This window comes from Salmo trutta, chromosome 6 (assembly GCF_901001165.1).
Source record: "Salmo trutta chromosome 6, fSalTru1.1, whole genome shotgun sequence".
NCBI classification, from domain to species: Eukaryota; Metazoa; Chordata; class Actinopteri; order Salmoniformes; family Salmonidae; genus Salmo; species Salmo trutta.
The window spans coordinates 20,077,949-20,096,726 of record NC_042962.1 but is presented as its reverse complement, the minus strand read 5'-3'; the positions used below and the strand labels follow the sequence as shown (position 1 = coordinate 20,096,726).

Here is an 18,778-nt window from a genome sequence, read left to right as displayed (position 1 = left end):
CGCCAAAGCGTATAGGGTCCCCTAGGAAACACTAATCAACACTTTAGTTCCTACCCTGTCACAATAACTCCTCCCTGGCATTTTAATTTGTCGTCATCTCAAACACTGTATTCAAAGTGCCCACTATTATATTCTAACTATAGAATTAGACTAGTCATTCTATTTCCATGATTCCAACCGTTTTGCTCTAATTCGCAAGTCAAATTCGCAATTGCAACATTTGGTTAATAAGTTGTAGATGATTTGCCCATATCGTGCAGCCCTACGTGGCAGTGTGGAAATGATCTCAATTGAGCAGTGGTGTAAAGTACTTGAGTAAAAATACTTTCAAGTACTACTAAAGTAAAAATGCTTTCAAGTACTACTTAAGTAGTTTGTTTTTGGTATCTGTACTTTACTTTACTATTTATATTTTTGACAATTTTTACTTTTACTTCACTACATTCCTAAAGAAAATACTGTACTTATTACTCCATTTCCCTGACACCTAAAAGTACTTGTTACATTTTGAATGCTTAGCAGGACAGGAAAATGGTCCAATTCATGCACTTGTCAAGAGAACATCCCTGGTCATCTACTGCCTCTGATCAGGAGGACTCCCGAAACACAAATGCTCTGTTTGTAAATTATGTCTGAGTGTTGGAGTGTGCCCCTGGCTAACCGTAAATAAAAAAAACAATAATCTGGTTTGCTTATTATAAGGAATTTGAAATTATTTATACTTTTACATTTGATACTTAAGTACATTTTATCAATTACATTTACTTTTGATACTTAAGTATATTTAAAACCAGACTTTAAATATACTTTTAGACTTTTACTCAAGTAGTATTTTACTGGGTGACTTTCACTTTTACTTGAGTAATTGTCTATTAACGTATCTTTACTTTTACTCAAGCATGACAATTGTGTACTTTTTCCACCACTGCAATTGAGTGCAGGAGATGCAGAAATGATAAAAGTGCTGAAATTTGTTTTGGTTGAAGTTGAATTGAACAGTATAAAACAATCAGAATGGAGAAAGACTCATTGAAATCACTTAGAATGTATGTGTTGCCACCCTAGGATCACTCACCACTCATAAAGCATATGTAGAACTTTTATTATTCAAAAACTAAAAATACCGTCATACCGCCCAATTTTTTTTAAATACCGGGATATAATATTTTGGCCATTTTGCCCTACTTAGCACAGGTACTTCCTGTTTGAGTTTCTGCCTATAGTAAGGGAGTAGCAGAATGGAGTTCTGATTTGATCTGATTTGCCGAAGGGCAGGTGGGGGAGGGCCTTGGAGCAATCCCGGAAGGGAGAGTAACAATGGTCGAGAGTTTTTGAAGCAAGAGTACTACAGGCAATGTATTGATAAAACTTCGGTAAGATAACCAACTTACAGCTCTTGACTAAACTTCACTTTCGTAATCCTTGTGGTATTGAGAGATAAAAATGGTAATGCTTTCACTGATTACACATAAAGGAAGCTAATTCATACATAATAGAGTGCTTGCTTGTTATCCAACTGATCTTGTGTCCTTGCTGTCATCCCGGGAACCCCATTCATTGCTGCTAACAGCTATATGTTATTTTTGTGTTCAAATCAAATTTTATTAGTCACATACACGTGTTTAACAGATGTTATTGTGGGTGTAGCGAAATACTTGTGTTTCTAGCTCCAACAGTGCAGTAATATCTAACAAATAATATCTAACAATTTCACAACAATACACACCAATCTAAGTAAAGGAATGGAATTTAGAATATATAAATATACTGACGAGCGATGTCAGAGTGGCATAAACTAAGATACAGTAGAATAGAATAGAATACAGTATATACATATGAGATGAGTAATGCAAAATACAGTTGAAGTCTGAAGTTTACATACACCTTAGCCAAATACATTTAAACTTAGTTTTTCACAATTCCCAACATTTAATCCTAGTAAAAATTCCCTGTCTTAGGTCAGTTAGGATCACCACTTTATTTTAAGAATGTGAAATGTCAGAATAATAGTAGAGAGAATGATTTATTTCAGCTTTTATTTCGATCATCACATTCCCAGTGGGTCAGAAGTTTACATGCACTCATACACTCAATTAGTATTTGGAAGCATTGCCTTTAAATTGTTTAACTTGGGTCAAACTTTTCAGGTAGCCTTGGAGAAATGTCCTCTGGTCTAATGACACAAAAATAGAACTGTTTGGCCATAATGACCATCGTTATTTTTGGAGGAAAAAGGGGGAAGCTTGCAAGCCGACGAACACCATCCCAACCGTGAACCACGGGGATGGCAGCCTCATGTTGTGGGGGTGCTTTGCTGCAGGAGAAACTGGTGCACTTCACAAAATAGATGGCATCATGAGGGAGGAAAATGATGTGGATATAGTGAAGCAACATCTCAAGACATCAGTCAGGAAGTTAAAGCTTGGTCGCAAATGGGTCTTCCAAATGGACAATGACCCCAAGCATACTTCCACAGTTGTAGAAAAAATTGCTTAAGGACAACAAAGTCAAGGTATTGGAGTGGCCATCACAAAGCCCTGATCTCAATCCTATAGAAAATTTGTGGGCAGAACTGAAAAAGTGTGTGCGAGCAAGGAGGCCTACAAACCTGACTCAGTTACACCAGCTCTGTCTGGAGGAATGGGCCAAAATTCACCCAATTTATTGTGGGAAGCTTGTGGAAGGCTACCCGAAATGTTTGAACCAAGTTAAACAATTTAAAGGCAATGCTACCAAATACTAATTGAGTATATGTGAACTTCTAACCCACTGGGAATGTGATGAAAGAAATAAAAGCTGAAATAAATCCTTCTCTCTACTATTATTCTGACATTTCACATTCTTAAAATAAAGTGGTGATCCTAACTGACCTAAGACAGGGAATTTGTACTAGGATTAAATGTCAGGAATTGTGAAAAAACTGAGTTTAAATGTATTTGGCTAAGGTGTATGTAAACCTTCGACTTCAACTGTAAATCACCCAGAAAATATACCTCTCTGTTGATACCACATACATTATCAAGCATTTCACACGTTATCCAGATACTGACTGTTAGCATTTGGTGGTCTATAGCCGCTTCCCACAAGAATGGGCTTCATGTGAGGCAGATGAACCTGTAGCCATATTACTTCAACAGTATTTAACAAGAGATCCTCTCTAGTCTTTACAGGATTGTGGTTCTGAATATAAACAGCAACACCTACACCATTATATGATCTAATAATAATCAATTTCTAATTAAACCACACAAATCCTTACTTTTTTGCCAACAAAATATGATATCGCTCATGGTTGTGGGTAGGTGTTTTACTCTATGTCTATATAGGTATTTTCTGAACAATATATCTGTTCATTTAGGGGACCCAATTTGGCTCAGAAGCACCCCCAGATGAAAAAGTGAGAGATATTTGTCTATTGTCATGATTCTCTGTGAGGTAAGTTACCAGTATATTATGAAAACCAGTGTTAACTTAATTTTGTTAAATAATAGTGGATTCCATACCTGTTCGTAATAGAATCAAGCAATACACAGAGGGGCTATTTAAATTGACTTTATTCTTTATTCTGCTCATGTTACATGGAGAATAGAGAAAAAACTAAAGCACTACAGTCAGGAGATTTTCAGAAAGGTCCATCCGAGAGCTTCACTCTTCATCATGTCCTTTCTGTGACACAAGATGGATGAAGGTTAAAATGTAATAAACTACTGTAAACACTAAAAACATTCTTACAATATTCTGTGCATCATCAACTGTATATTAAACTATGGGGCTCCTTGTTTGAGTGTATAGAATACACTATAAACATCATGAATTGCACAGACTGTGTAGACTCGTAAATTAAAGATTTTACAAAAAAAATTCAAGAAGCAATGATGTCCAGCATTTATCACAATACTTCAAAGTGTGTTGCTTGCCATCACACAGTAAGTAGTAACTCACCACTGAAACCAAAATATATCATGCTTTTGAATATATATATTTTTAACCCATGACAGGAAACAATATTCCAATTTATAGTTATATGAATGATAGTATGGTTATTGGACATCAAATGCTTGGGACTGTCATCATACTTGAGATAAGTTTGCAAATTATAACCAATATAATTATTCTGATTAAAAGAACTGACCTGGGAGCCGGCATCAAAACTCTTGGCCTCACTCCTCATCCTTTCCTTTCTGTGACAGAGAAGATAGATAGATTGATTGATTATTAGAATTGTGTACTGAAAACCATTTTATATTGCCATATACCATGTCCTCATGTTGAAATTTTACAATGGGGAACTTCAACAGGTATGTATAGTTACTTGGTAACAATGTAAAAGATTATGCATTTATTACTTATTTTCTTCAGGAATCAATGGGTTAATATGGAGAATTGAAATGACCATTAAACAGAATCCCAGTTCCCAGAAAGTTGAGGCTTTTGAAACAGCAACTTCACTGACCTTGGAACCGGCATCACGACTCTTGGCTCTCATCTTGTTGACCTGAGACTCAGCAATATCAGCCCTCTCCTCTGCCTCATCCAGTTCATGCTGAATCTTACGGAACTTGCCCAAATTGGAATTGGCTTGTTCCTCCTGTGAATTTTTTTTAATATGATTTAAGTTTCTAGCAAACAAAACAAATTGAGAATTAAATATGCAACATATGGATGATAGAAGGTTACTTACAGCCTCCTCTGAAGTTCTCTTGTAGGATTTGACCTTCAGCTGCAGTTTGTCCACCAGGTCCTGCAGGCGGCTCAAATTCTTACGGTCTTCCTCATTCTTCACACAAAAAAGAAGGGAAGAAATAGAGTCATATACTGTATGTATCTTACATTTGATTCTGAGCATGTTAATGTGAATTGTTAACTCTGCACTGTCAAATTAAAACAATGTACCTGGTATGTGAGCTCCTTGATGCGTCTCTCATATTTACGGACTCCTTTCACAGAATCACTGCTCCTCCTTTGCTCCAGTTCCACTTCAGTCTCTAGCTCTCTCACCTAGAAAGATATGATCAATGTTAACACACCATTTCCGATTACTTTGTTAGTTACCACTACTTTCAATATTGAAGCTAGAAATATGACTAGAAATATGAAATGTGACATTGAATTAATAGATGAGAATGTAGCTTAGACACTTACTCTGGCCTCCAGCTTCTGGATCTGCTTCTTGCCACCCTTCATGGCGATTTGTTCAGCTTCATCCAGGCGGTGCTGCAGGTCCTTGATGGTCTGCTCCATGTTCTTTTTCATGCGCTCCAGGTGAGCACTGGTGTCCTGCTCCTTCTTCAGCTCTTCTGCCATCATGGCAGCATCAGTAATGGCCTTCTTGGCCTTTTCCTCAGCATTTCTGCACTCCTGCACAGCCTCCTCCACTTCATTCTGAAGCTGGGATGTGTCGCCCTCTAGCTTCTTCTTCTGGCTCAGTAGGCTGGTGTTCTACACATATATATGACAAATTATGTTTATATTACCTCTACGTACCTCAAGTAGCAGATATTTAAGGAGAACCCTAATTGTTCTATATTACTGACTTACCTGTGAGTGGAGCAGCTGAACTCTCTCACTAACATCCAGCAGTTCCTGCTCAGCCAGTTTGCGGCCTCTCTCAGTCTGCTCCACCAGGGCTCTCAGCTCATCCAGTTCAGCCTGCATCAGGTTGTTGCGTCTCTCCACAATGGCAATGTTCTCCTTCAGGTCATCATTGCTACGAAGAGCATCATCCAGCTGCATTTGAGAATCCTGTAGAGAGAATTGATTTTACTATATTTATTTTCTTGTTTCACAGTGTGGTTTGGCTTTATCTGAAGGCAAAAGTAATGTTTTTAATTCAATGGTGTGGAAGTAATACCTTCAGATGGGAATGGAGACCCTTAAGTTGCTTCTGGGCCTCGGATGCCTGCCTGTTGGCCTGGCTGAGCTGGATCTCCATCTCATTGAGATCTCCCTCCATCTTCTTCTTCAGCCTGAGAGCTTCATTCCTGCTGCGAGTCTCTGACTCCAGGGAGCTTTGAAGGGTATCCACAACTCTCTGCTGGTTCCTCTTATTCATATCCATTTCCTCATCCTTCTCCACCAGCTTCCGTTCAATGTCAGCTTTCACCTGATTGAACTCCAGCTGAGCTCTCATGATCTTGCCCTCCTCATGCTCTAGGGAGGCCTATGACAACACAGCCACCCATAGTTTGTAAAATCTTTAAATAAAATGATGGTACTTTCACCATCAGTAAATGTCTTCTATTCTTACCTCAGCTTCCTCTAGAGCAGACTGTATCTCAGCCTTCTCCTGCTCCAGCTGTTTACGGATCTTTTCCAGCTCATGGATGCTCTTTCCTCCTTCACCAAGCTGCTCAGTCAGGTCAGAAATTTCCTCTGTGGACAAAATATTATTGTACATCAGAATGATTTTGTGATAACTATTGTTGATTAGGGATGAGGCAAATGGGAAAAAAATCCCAACGTTTAATCAGAGATGTTGTATCGGTTTTCCGTTAAAACGGTTTTAAAAATGCATAAAATTCCACGTGTATTCACACTGCAGCTGCGCTGCTGCCAGCAACGGTTTGGGTCTCACGGTGTGTCCCTTTCAGATGGTAAAGCACTGCACCTGTACTACCATTACTGTACCTCAATCCTACCTCGCAAAGTTTGCATTTCACCACCTTCTCATTTAATTTGTCAAAGTATTGACATATAGGACTTCACTGCTGTCTCTTGCCTTTGCCATTTTTCCAACTGTTAATGATGATGATTTAGTGGTGGAGTGTCGACTCCAAAATAATTGATTCCTCGACTCCTTCCACGTCATCTCCATGTGTCGACTCCCATTTGTGAGTGTCAAGATTAGATTCCGCGACTCCTCAACTCCTAAAATTCAGTAATTTTGGAAAGGAGGAGATTGATTAGTTGCCATACTACCGAGAACACTCACATTTTCTATGGCGAGCTAGAGACGGGCGGAGAGAGGGGGGAGGGGCACAGTATAGGCAGGACGGCCACCATGCAGACAGAGTCAGAACCGTGCACTTGGCCTATCTATTGGGTAATCAAAAGCTGTATCTCCAAATGGAAGCTGTATCTCGCAATTTCTTGGCTTGCAATAGGCTAGGATATTCTACACGCAACAGACCGGAAGACTGAACACATATTTGCATCATTAGCAAAGAGCAACAGCAAGCGAGCCAGCGTGAGTGAGAGAGAGGACGGGGCCATTCTCATATGTCTTGGTAATCTGTAAATTTACCAAAGTAGCCTAAAATTTGCCTCTTTCCCCTCTGGTTTTATTTAAATTACACAACAAACCCCAGGCCTTTATAGCCTATCGTCTAGTTTGGCTATAACATGGCAAAGAATATGTTTTGTGATAACTGCACTGTGATTTTAATTTTGTGGGGAAAAAACAAAAAAAAAATGTTTTTTGTTAGTGGATTGTTTTCTTAACTTCAACGATCCCAATTCCATTTTAACGTTTAAACATTCACACTCATAATCTCTATTACATATCGATCTTTCTTTGACTAAATTATATAGGCTAATAATGCTCATGGTCTGACCTTGGAGGTTCTTGTTCTCCCTCTTCATGGTCTCCAGATGATCCAGAGACTCCTCATAAGAGTTCTTGAGTTTGAAGAGCTCAGTGCTGAGAGATCTGGCCTCTTTCTGGGAGCTCTCCAGCTCAGTCTGAGACTCCTCAAACTTCTGCTTCCACTCAGCCAGGATCTGGAAATCATACAGGTGTTTTAGGTAGTTGGAATACAGTATATCATTAAGATAAGATATACTTTATTGTCCATTAACTTACAGAGAACTCACAACCCAATTCTCCAAGAGACACACACGGGCTGGAAGCAATGTTTCAGCCGCAGTGCAGCTGGAGCAATTATAGGGGGTTAAGTGCCTTGCTCAATTGCACAACGACAGGCGATGGTAGTGTGTAAGATGATGCCAGAAACATTCTGGTTGCTAGCTCACTCAACATCAACCTTCTTGCTAGCCCACTTCTCGACCCCACTAGGCTACCTGCCGCCCCTCATGCACTATATTGAAGCCTCTTACGACTTATCCAAAATGTGTTTATTTTTACCTTGTCAAAGTTCCTTTGCTTCTTGTCCAGAGAGGCAGCAGCTGCATTGGATCTCTCCACATCCACCATGAGATCTTCAATCTCATTCTGGAGTCTGTGTTTAGTCTTCTCTAGGGATGAGCATTTAGCATTTACAGCTTCCACAGCTTCCTCTGCATCCTGCAGACGCTGAGCCAGCTTCTTCCTAGAAAGACATAGATAAGGACCACATTTCCGAACATCTGACTTTTTCCTTTCTGATATACAGTGATTGTTTAACAGGTATTGAACTTATTATTTATTCGTCATGTACTTTTGTGTATCGCTCATTCAGCCAAGGTTCAATAGCCTGAAAAGTAAGAGGAAGTAATAAAACATCCTTACTTTGCGTCCTCAAGCTCCTCAGTCTTCTGGATGGCATCAGTTTCATACTTGGTTCTCCACTGAGCCACCTCAGCATTAGCCTTGGACATGCCACGCTGCAGCTCAGACTTGGCCTCCTGCTCCTCCTCATACTGCTCCCTCAACAGATCTGAGTCATGGCGAGCAGATTGCACTGCATGGGCAAGCGCGTTCTTTGCCTGGTAAGGACATTTAAAAAAGGATCTGTAATTATGCCAGAGGATAGATAGTAGTTGAATAAAGGGCACTGCATTTGTTGTATCAATACCTTGACTTCCTCCTCCAATTGTCTCTTGAGGTCTTCAATCTGCTGAACATTGGACTGCTTACCTCTGGTCAGTTGAGAGACCAGAGAGTCCTTCTCCTCCAACTGTCTGGCAAATTCACCTGTTTTCATTCAATTCAAAATATTTTCAATGATATTACATACTGTGGTTATTCATTTTGGCTGTTCAGGTTTTTTGCTAATATACTGTATGTACCATTCTCAGTTTGAAGCTTTGCTTTCTGCATGGTGAAATCATTGATGGAACGCTGTCCTTCCTCAGCTTTAGTCCTGTATTCACTCATCTGGTCCTCTAGAGTGCGGCACATTTTCTCCAAGTTTGTCTTAAATTTAAAAAAATAAATAAAAATACAGAAAAGCATCACTAAACTTCTTCTTCAAAAAGCATGTTGAGAAAAAACATACATTTTATAGATTGCTCAATGATACCACATACTTTGGACTTGACAATCTGCTCCATGTTGGAGACCACATCATCCAGCTCCAGCCTGAGCTCACTCTTCTCCTTCTCCAGCTTCTGCTTCACTCTCTGAAGGTTGTCAATCTGTTCTCCCAGGTCAGCTACACTGTCAGCATTTTTCTTCCTCAGAGTGGCAGCTGTAGCCTCATGCTGCAGGGTAGCTTCTTCAAGGTCTCTGCGCACCTTCTGGAACTCAGCCTCCCTCTTCTTGTTCATCTCAATCTGGGCAGCAGTGGCTCCACCAGCCTCCTCCAGCCTCTCACTGATCTCTTCTAGCTCTCTGGACAAGTCTGCCCTCTGTTTCTCCACCTTGGCACGGGCAGCTCTTTCAGCCTCCAGCTCTTCCTCCAGCTCCTCAATGCGGGCCTGAAATGGTAGGAATTCAAATGTTCTGGTATGATCAGAACATAAGCATATGTAACAGAAAGATTCCCTTTTCAACGATGCTATTGAAATACCTGCAGCTCCTTCAGTTTCTTCTGAAGCTGGGCACTCATGGCCTGCTCATCCTCAATCTTGCTGTTGAGTTGGCTCATCTCAAAGTCCTTCCTGATAAGTAAATAACACATTTGAGCACCTTCTGTAAAATAACTATTCATGAGGTGTTATGGGTTGTGATCTTACTTCTTCATTCTCTCCTCCAGCTGCTGCTTGTCATTCTCCAGGTCCATTAGGCTCTCCTGGGTCAACTTTAAATCTCCCTCCAGCTTTCTCTTGGCTCTCTCAAGGTCCATTCTCACCTTCTTCTCTTGCTCCAGAGACCCTTCAAGCTGATAGAGGATATATTAAACAATATTCAGAGTAAGCAATTTACTGTAGCGTGTTTTTAGGATATTACAAATTTTGTTGTAATTTTTATGAATTACTATATGATACTCACATCATCAACTTGCTGTTCCAGTTTGGCTTTGGCCTTGGTCAGCGTGTTGACTTTGTCCTCCTCACTCTGCAGGTCATCAAGTGTTTGTTGATGAGCCTCTTGCAGAGCCTTCTTCTCCTTGGTCAGCTTGGCAATGATTTCATCCAGAGCTGCCATTTCCTCAGTCAGGTTTTTAACCTATGGAAAATGAACAGTGTCTTTACACTTTCCTCCTAACCAATTAACTTGGCTCGAACCAAGAGGGCATGTGTGGTCCGGAGTCGGGAGCTACACCAGACTACACCAGACCGCTACACCAGACTCCACAAGAATAAAGAAAAGTGTTTACCTTGTTCTCTGTGGCATGCTTTTCCTTCTCCACTTTAGCCAGAGTGAGCTCCAGATCATCAATGTCCTTCTTGAGTTCTGAGCACTCATCCTCCAGCTTCCTCTTCTTAGCAGTTAGCTCTGAATTCATCTCCTCCTCATCCTCCAGTCTTTCTGTCAGCTCTTTGGCTTTGGCCTCAAGCTGGATTTTGCTCTTGATCAGACCCTCACATCTCTCTTCAGCATCACCAATAGTGTCTTCTGACTGTCAATGTGTCAATATGTTGTAAGTATATCAAATTCTCCAAAGCTCAAAAGTTTGGTGGCAAAATATTTGGACAGTACAAATGATCGACAAATGCTGATTGTACGTATCTATTTAGCTTATCATGTCTCTTCTCTCTCTCTTTTTCAATTTCTCTAGTGCTAATAGCTAACCAGGAAATGCCATTTTGACAAAGGATGTGAATGCAGCTATTATTACTCACAGTTTGGACTGCAAGCTGCAGGTCGTTCTTCTCTTGGAGAAGGGAGATCATTTTCTCTTCTAGCTCCTTTCTACGGGCTTCACTTTTAGCATAAGCCTCTTTAAGCTTCAGGAATTCTTCCTTCATGTTGGCCATCTCCTTCTCAGTCTCTGCTGACTTCAGCAGAGGTTTGATCTTGAAGAACATCTTCATCCAGGGCCAATTCTTGACACCCATGAAGGCACGAATGTTCCATTGGATCACAAGCAAGGCATCCCTGTGAAATTGAATAAAATTGGCTTGTTATAAAAACCTTTTCCACATTCACCATATTGTCTGCAGAAGTTTTGTTTATTATTCCTACCTGCGGTCAACCATTTTCTGGAACTCAATTCTGGCAAGTAGACCACGTGATCGGGCCTGGAAGCCAGTGATGATAAGAGCGAGACGATCGTCTCTCATCTCCTCAAGTAGACCCAGGAGACCAGCCTTGAAGAACACCTAATGATACACAAAGGTCATAATGTGGTGCTTGGATCGTCTCATATTTGGTAGGATTGTATTTTTCTGACAGTTGACCATAGATGACTTGATTGTGGTACCCCCCAGATTTACAAGACTTGGTAGTCATGTTTAGATTGCTGATTTCTTGTCTCTGTACAAAAATTTCACAAATTGAACACAATTTGGCCCTCTTATGTGCAATTGATTTTACAACTTCAGTCCCAGCATGTTGACCGAGAGTTACACATATTGGCAAGGTCTTTAAAAATAAGTACATACAGTCTAACAGTGTTCATTTCTGTTAACAATAACTATGTCACAGAATATTTGTCAATGACGTATTTTCCCTGAAGAAAACTAACGACGAGATGAGGAGATGCCATGACATTTTTTTATCAAACTCTAACAAATTAGTATTCATTTTAGTTGCTAAAAATGTGATGAGACTTGAATTTCATGTGAGACTAATGGGCATTCAATTTGACATGAAGCTTATTTTCATCTGTATTGTCCAATCATAAACATTCATGCCTTTGCAGAAGATTTAAAGCTGCAATATGTAACTTTTTGGGCAACCTGACCAAATTCACATAGAAATGTTAGTTATAAATCTGCCATTCTCATTGAAAGCAAGTCTAAGAACCAGTAGATCTGTTCTATGTGACCTATTCATATGCTTCCCATTCTTAAGTTTTGGTTTTTACTTTTGGTTTTGTACACCAGCTTCAAACAGCTGAAAATACAATATTTTTGGTTATGGAAAATACATTTCACAGTGTTTTAGATGGTACAATGATTCTCTACACTATACGTGCTTGTATTGTAACATAAATTGGAATTAGGCGAACTATTAGAATTTTAGCAACCAAGAAATGGCAGAGCAATTTCTGCATAGTGCACCTTTTAATGCAATCCTCTCATTGGCAGAATGAACATCTTTCAGTAGCCTTGGCTATATGGTAAATCATTGCTGGCATTGGTTACAATCTGCCACAATATCAATGTGCCAGCTATATGAGGGGATAGTAGGCCTAGTGGGACAAGGTAATCTTAATATCCACATATTGGAAGTTAAATATTAATTATTTAATGGAAAAATAATGCACTGAATAATATGTGATTAAATGACTGGGACTAAGACTAAAATTGTCCAGAATTTTAGTTGACTGATAACTAAAACCAAGAAGGGTGAAATGACTAAAATGGGACTAAGACTAAAAGGTATTTTAGTCATAAAATCTAAGACTAAAACTAAATCCAAAATAGCTGACAAAATGAACACTGAAGTCTACTTCAAACATCATGGCCACTATTCGTTTGCTTACTGTAGATCTGGATCTACTAGCTTGTGGCACTATACCAAGTATAAATGTGTATTTCTTGACATGACCCATTTGCACTAGAGACAGATGACATGATATAAGCATGATCAATGGTATATCAGCAGTTATTTCAAGAATCATTCCTCAGGTTGGCCAGATGGTGGTGTATTGTTAATATACTGCTCCGAACTGATAATTGCTGTTATTTTTCCATCCTGTTCCAACTGGTCTTATTGCCTTTCATCTATTTAGAGAACTTACCTTAGTGTGTCCTAATCTGTACTGGGTGTGGTCAATGTCCAGAGAGCCCAGGAGTTTTTCTGCTGCTTTCATGTTGTCAATGAACTGACCCTCAGGGATAGAATTTGGATTGAGGATGCGGTATCTGAATTTAAATCAGAAAGAAATGATCTTATTTCAGGAAGACCTGAAGAGGTAAACAGTTGAATTTATTTTGATAAGGAAATGAATCATTATTTTACCTTTGTTTGAAGTCAGCATACAGGATTCTGTTGGGGAAGCCCTTTCTGCAGATCCTGATGCCTTCCAGCACACCGTTACAGCGCAGCTGGTGCATGACCAGAGGATTCTCCATGGCCCCAGGAGTCTTGGTCTCGTTGGGGATGATGCAACGCACAAAATGGGGGTGAGTAGACCTCAAATTGGTCATGAGTTTACCCAGGTTCTCCTGTGAGTATGACAAATGTAGAATTTTACATCGGTGAATGAGTTTCCAAGTACCTTACGAGTCACAGTGGCATTTAATACTGTTATCTCAAATTTTGTGCAAATGTAATACATCTGTTAATAATCTTCCATGTGAAAACATCAGAAACATATTGATTTAAGCTCAGATTTACCCTGTGCAATGCAGACACCGTCTGGAAGGAAGAGCCTTTCTTCTTTTTTCCTCCAGCCGCTTTTTCTTCAGGTGCTGTATGATAATGAAATAACTATTCAAATATACTATTATTACTACTATGATATACTGTGGATTGTTATTTATTTGAGTGTGTTGTAGTCTTTGCAGATATAAACACATAGTACCTCCTTCTGCACCAGCATAGTTTGCAAATAGGTTGGCCAGGAACTTAAGACTTGACTTCTGGAACAGTCCGACCACAGTCTCATTCAGAGGATCCTTGTTCTTCACCAGCCAGTTGCCAATGTTGTAATCAACAATGCCAGCATAGTGGACGAGGGAGAAATGGGCCTCTGGTCTACCCTTAATAATCCTAGGCTTCTGGAAGCATGCATTTTTGCCCAGATGGTTTTCATACAGCTTAGCTTTGAATGTAGAATCACTGGCCTTGGGGAACATGCACTCCTCTTCAAGGATGGACATGATACCCATGGGCTGGTGGAAGGAATGGATACAAATTAATTCATGCTAACGGAAAAGCATAGTGAATAAATATCAGCACATTTATAAAGATTGCCTTTAAAATATCAAATATTACTAAGGTCACATCAACTACTACAAAACTGAAGACACCAACCCTTTCAATGAGGTCAATGCAGGCAGCCAAGTCCATGCCAAAGTCAATGAACTCCCAGACAATCCCCTCTTTCTTATACTCTTCCTGCTCCAGCACAAACATGTGGTGGTTGAAGAACTGCTGCAGCTTCTCATTAGTGAAGTTGATGCACAGCTGCTCAAAGGTGTTGAACTGAAATAGAAGTTCACAGTTACTTTATTTTGTCAGCTGTAATGTTCTAGATGAATTGTTTCATGTGTCCTTTTTTAAATCAAATTTACATCACACACTCACATCAAAGATCTCAAAGCCAGCAATGTCCAGCACACCAATGTAGTGCTGGCGAGCATTCTTAGTGTCCAGAGTAAGGTTGATTCTTATCACCATCCAGAGGAACATGTTCTCGTAAATTTTCTTTGCCAGTGCACCAACAGCGTAGTACACCTACAAAATATTGAGAAAATAAATTACTGAAACATAAACACATAGGGACAGTTTCCTAGACACAGACTAGGCCTAGTCCTGGATTAAAAATCATGCTCAATGAGGGAATTACAGGTTTGAACATAGACAAGTTTTATGCTGAATATTATTTAAAAAATGTTGAAGACTCACCTGGTTGACATTCTGACCTTTGGTGACCCACTCATTTCCTACTTTGACCCTTGGGTTACACAGACCCTTGACCAAGTCAGCAGAGTTCAGACACATCAGATATGCAGCTTTGTCAATATCTGGAAAGGCAAAGTTTTATGATTGGAAGAGGCAATCCAACTGATTTTAGATTTTCAGATTTTTCAGATACTACTGCATATTGAAGTGAAAGGTTTTAAATCCTCAGCACTCACCCTCAGTGCCATCTGCCTCTGCTTGCTCCTCCCGCTGCTTATTCTTGAACTTCATGTTGCCGTAGTGCATGATGGCACCAGTCAGTTTATAAATGCCATTAATCTCTTCTTGGGCAAATCCAAGCACATTAAAGGCATCCTAGTTCCAAAAATAAAAGGCCATTGTTTTGTATTGGAGAAGGGGTTGGATACAAGTGAAATGTTATTGCATATACAGTATATAGATATATTACTCACATCAGTAGCCATTAGCTCATCTGAATCATTAATGGAGGTTACAGCAATCTCTCCTTGGGAGATGAAGGCATAGTCATAGGGATTGCTGGTGATGAGTAGCATCTCTGAAATGGAATTGAACAGCTCAGTTTATTTGTGTTGATGCTGTGGTAAACTGTAGGTCAGAACATAATATACTCCGTATTAGGGTTGGGGTCAATTAGAAAAATTGCTTTGTGCAAAAAGAAAACTGTAATATTATAAATAGACAGGATAGTTTAAAATAAACTGCTGGAGATTGTTATGTGTGCATAACATTTTTATGTTGTGTGCTTAAATTACATTTTAATAATTGCAACTTTTTTATAAACAAAGAAAATGTTACAACATAAATCATTTAACATTGTGTTTTACAGTAGGGAATGGGGGTAGCACAAGGCCTGGGCTGGCTGCATCATAATAATTTCATTTGATTTCATCAGAAATTTTCAGTTTAATCCAGGATTGACCTCAACCCTACTCAGTTTGATGATTCAATACTCACCCAGCAGTTCTGGTTTCTTTTGGGACAGGATCTGGTAGAAGATGTGGTAGTCTCTCTCAGCCTTGAGCTGGAAAGTTACACGTGACTTCTCCAAAAGATCTGATCAGTATGGAAAAGTGATTTTGGTATTAATGTGTTTCCTGTCAAAGAGATCTGTTCAAGCCTGGGCAAGTTGAGTATTGTACTCACAAGTCTCAATGTCAGCAGACGAAAGCTTCCCAGTGACTCCAAAATGAATTCGGATGAATTTACCCTGTAAATTATTGTCAAAGCAGAAATTACAGAGCACACCAGATCTGGGTTCAAGTAGTATTTGTTTTCTTTTTGAATACCTTAAGTGCACTTGAGGTTGCATGGTGTAATGCAGGAATGGGCAACTTTGATAGGGATGGAGACCAGTCACTCTCACTCTCACTCAAATATCATATTAAAAACATTTCTCTCCACTCTAACACAACATGCCATTGGAACACAGGAGTGATGGTTGCTGAAAATGGGCCTCTGTACACCTATGTAGATATTACATAAAATAAAAAAGCAACCGTTTCCAGCTACAATAGTCATTTACAACATTAACAATGTCTACACTGTATTTCTGATCAATTTGATGTTATTTTAATGGACAGAAATGAGCTTTTCTTTCAAAAACAAGGACATTTCTAAGTGATCCCAAACTTTTGAACACTAGTGTTTTTTGCAGCGGTGGTCCATGTAGGGGAAACACTGAACTTGTATAATAAGATTTGAATAATATTTGACAAACAAAGACCAAACGTACGAATCGGGAGGAGTTGTCATTCCTGATGGTCTTGGCATTACCAAAAGCCTCCAGGGCAGGATTGGCCTGGATGATTTGATCCTCCAGGGTCCCCTACAAGCCAACAACCACACAGTGTTAAAATGCTGTGATAAAAAAACAATACTCTATGAATAAAATAGGGTTTTGTCAACAAATACCCATCCAGCCATGAAGAATTGTACCTTTTTTTCTTCTGCTGCACTTTTCTTTCCGCCAACAGCAGCAATGCTGGCGAAATACTGGATGACTCTCTTGGTGTTTACAGTCTTTCCAGCACCGGATTCTCCACTGGGATTGAAAATACAAATGTTGATGTCTCAGAATTTCTCTTAACTTTAAATAGTCTCAAATGGATATAACCTTTGGTTGATGTACTTACGTGATAAGGACAGACTGATTTTCCCTGTCTGTTGAAAGAGAAGTATCAGTAAATGTGACATTATCCAAATATCATTTGATTTATATAGATGAAAAGGAAAAATTATATTTTACCTGACAACATGTACTGGTAGGCATTGTCAGAGATGGAGAAGATGTGAGGAGGAGCTTCTGTCCTCTTCTTGCCTCTATATGCATTGACAACAGACTGATCGTACACTGGCAGCCACTTGTATGGGTTGACAGTGACACAGAACAGCCCTGAGTAGGTCTGTCAAAGACAAGGGGATGCATATTTAGTTTAATTCATTTGAATTAATATTTGATTTAATGGAGATATTAGCAGACAGGTCATTACTTACATAGATCATCCAGGCTGCGTAACGCTCTTTGAGGTTAAACAGCACAGCGGGCTCGTGCAGGAAGGTGAACATCGCCATGTCCTCAATTTTATCAAACTTTGGCGGGTTCTGGGGGTGGACGTCATCCTCCTTCACAGTAACAGTCTGAAAGAAGAGCAAATTAAATTGTTTTGTGTTATTTTCAAGGTGCAGAGCTATTCACTTTGAGACAAACCCTAACTTGATATTACACACAACATAGAATTTACACAAATCATCCATTTACATGTAATGCCTGATTTACATGAACTTCAAAGATTTAAAGGATTCTGCTTTAGTATCTCTTGTAAGATTTTTTTTAATACTAAACAGTAAAGTGCATAACTCAATTCAGTTTATAAATAATTGTTCATCAATCATAGAGTTATCTTAGTAGAAAAATGTATTATCTTATGATTTTCCAGGTATCCATTTTCCAGGTCATGTTTTTTCAGAAATGTTTTTCACCAAAATATTTACCTTTCCAAACTCAGTTTCAGCGGTGACTTTAGCTCCATCTCTGCTGGTGATTGTGGCCTTGACGTATTCAACCTCAGGGTCAGGCACATAGCACTCTCTCTTTATGTCAAAGGGTCTAGTCTGGCATTCCATACGCTCCTTGTCTGATTTACGCAGAAAGGAAGCTGCTCCCCCAAACTCTGCCATCAATGTGTCCCCCATTCTTAAACCTGTAAAGGCAGGAACAGATCATTGAATACATATGTATATATTACATACAGTACCAGGTTTGAGTTGGAATAATACCATGTATTTGTTGTTGCGGATAGTGTGTATGTACTGTATATTCTATTTATTATTATTATTATTATTATTATTAGGTTCAATTTGCTAAACTTCAGATGTACATGTGGCTGTCTTCTCACTGTTGCCATGGTTTATTGATTGCCAGGATTCTCATAACAAACATTTCTCAAACTTAAGAAACAACAACCCTTTTAGATATTCATACTTTACAGTATTTTTTACAATAGCAACTATATTTTGATAGTTTTACATTTTATTCTGTTAATGACAAAGGGAACCATGCATATTGTGGCTGTATTTCGCTGTTCTCTGGAACCAGTTTTGGAATTCACTGTAAATTAGACCTTTGTCCTGATTTTCCCTTCATACAACAACAACAAAACATTTTCATAAATGTTACCCCAAAGACCTAAATGAATTGGAACATTAGATATTAGTATGACTGTATGTACAGGTAACTGCCAAAATAAAGGAAACACCAACATTTAGTGTCTTTGCTCCCGAGTGGCGCAGTGGTCTAAGGCACTGCATCTCAGTGCAGTCCCTGGTTGTAATCTAGGCTGCATCACATCTGACTGTGATTGGGTGTCCCATAGGGCGGCGCACAATTGGCCAAGTGTCGTCTGGGTTTGGCCGGGGTAGGCCGTCATTGTAAATAAGAATTTGTTCTTAACTGGCTTG

At 39.3% G+C, this 18,778-nt stretch overlaps 1 protein-coding gene and 1 long non-coding RNA gene across 3 annotated transcripts in view; one reads left to right on the top strand and one right to left on the bottom strand.

The window, feature by feature from the left end:
* The window catches only part of LOC115195623 (uncharacterized), a 30,466-nt gene that overhangs the window by 5,415 nt on the left and 6,273 nt on the right, over positions 1–18,778 (top strand). Inside the window, exons 1-3 of one of the 2 annotated variants that reach the window (XR_003878720.1) lie at positions 1,259–1,373; positions 3,359–3,435; positions 13,184–13,335. This is a non-coding gene — a long non-coding RNA (uncharacterized LOC115195623). Of the gene's footprint in view, positions 1–1,258; positions 1,374–3,358; positions 3,436–13,183; positions 13,336–18,778 lie in introns of those variants that run through there. The other variant, XR_003878719.1, reaches the window with a different exon arrangement.
* On the bottom strand, positions 3,537–18,013 carry LOC115195620 (myosin-7-like). The gene is made up of 38 exons (XM_029755677.1): positions 17,813–18,013; positions 17,315–17,458; positions 17,067–17,223; positions 16,954–16,981; positions 16,757–16,862; positions 16,554–16,646; positions 15,965–16,028; positions 15,776–15,874; positions 15,253–15,356; positions 15,016–15,154; positions 14,783–14,901; positions 14,462–14,611; positions 14,189–14,359; positions 13,737–14,046; positions 13,550–13,623; positions 13,172–13,377; positions 12,951–13,074; positions 11,228–11,364; positions 10,885–11,140; positions 10,419–10,661; positions 10,091–10,267; positions 9,835–9,980; positions 9,669–9,759; positions 9,187–9,576; positions 8,947–9,073; positions 8,733–8,851; positions 8,447–8,643; positions 8,084–8,267; positions 7,554–7,719; positions 6,248–6,372; positions 5,852–6,160; positions 5,539–5,742; positions 5,143–5,439; positions 4,894–4,998; positions 4,682–4,777; positions 4,454–4,588; positions 4,133–4,181; positions 3,537–3,666 (listed from the first exon to the last, which is right to left on the bottom strand). Exons 1-37 carry the CDS (start codon positions 18,011–18,013, stop codon positions 4,161–4,163), a joined length of 5,814 nt encoding a protein of 1,937 aa, XP_029611537.1. The 3' UTR covers positions 3,537–3,666; positions 4,133–4,160.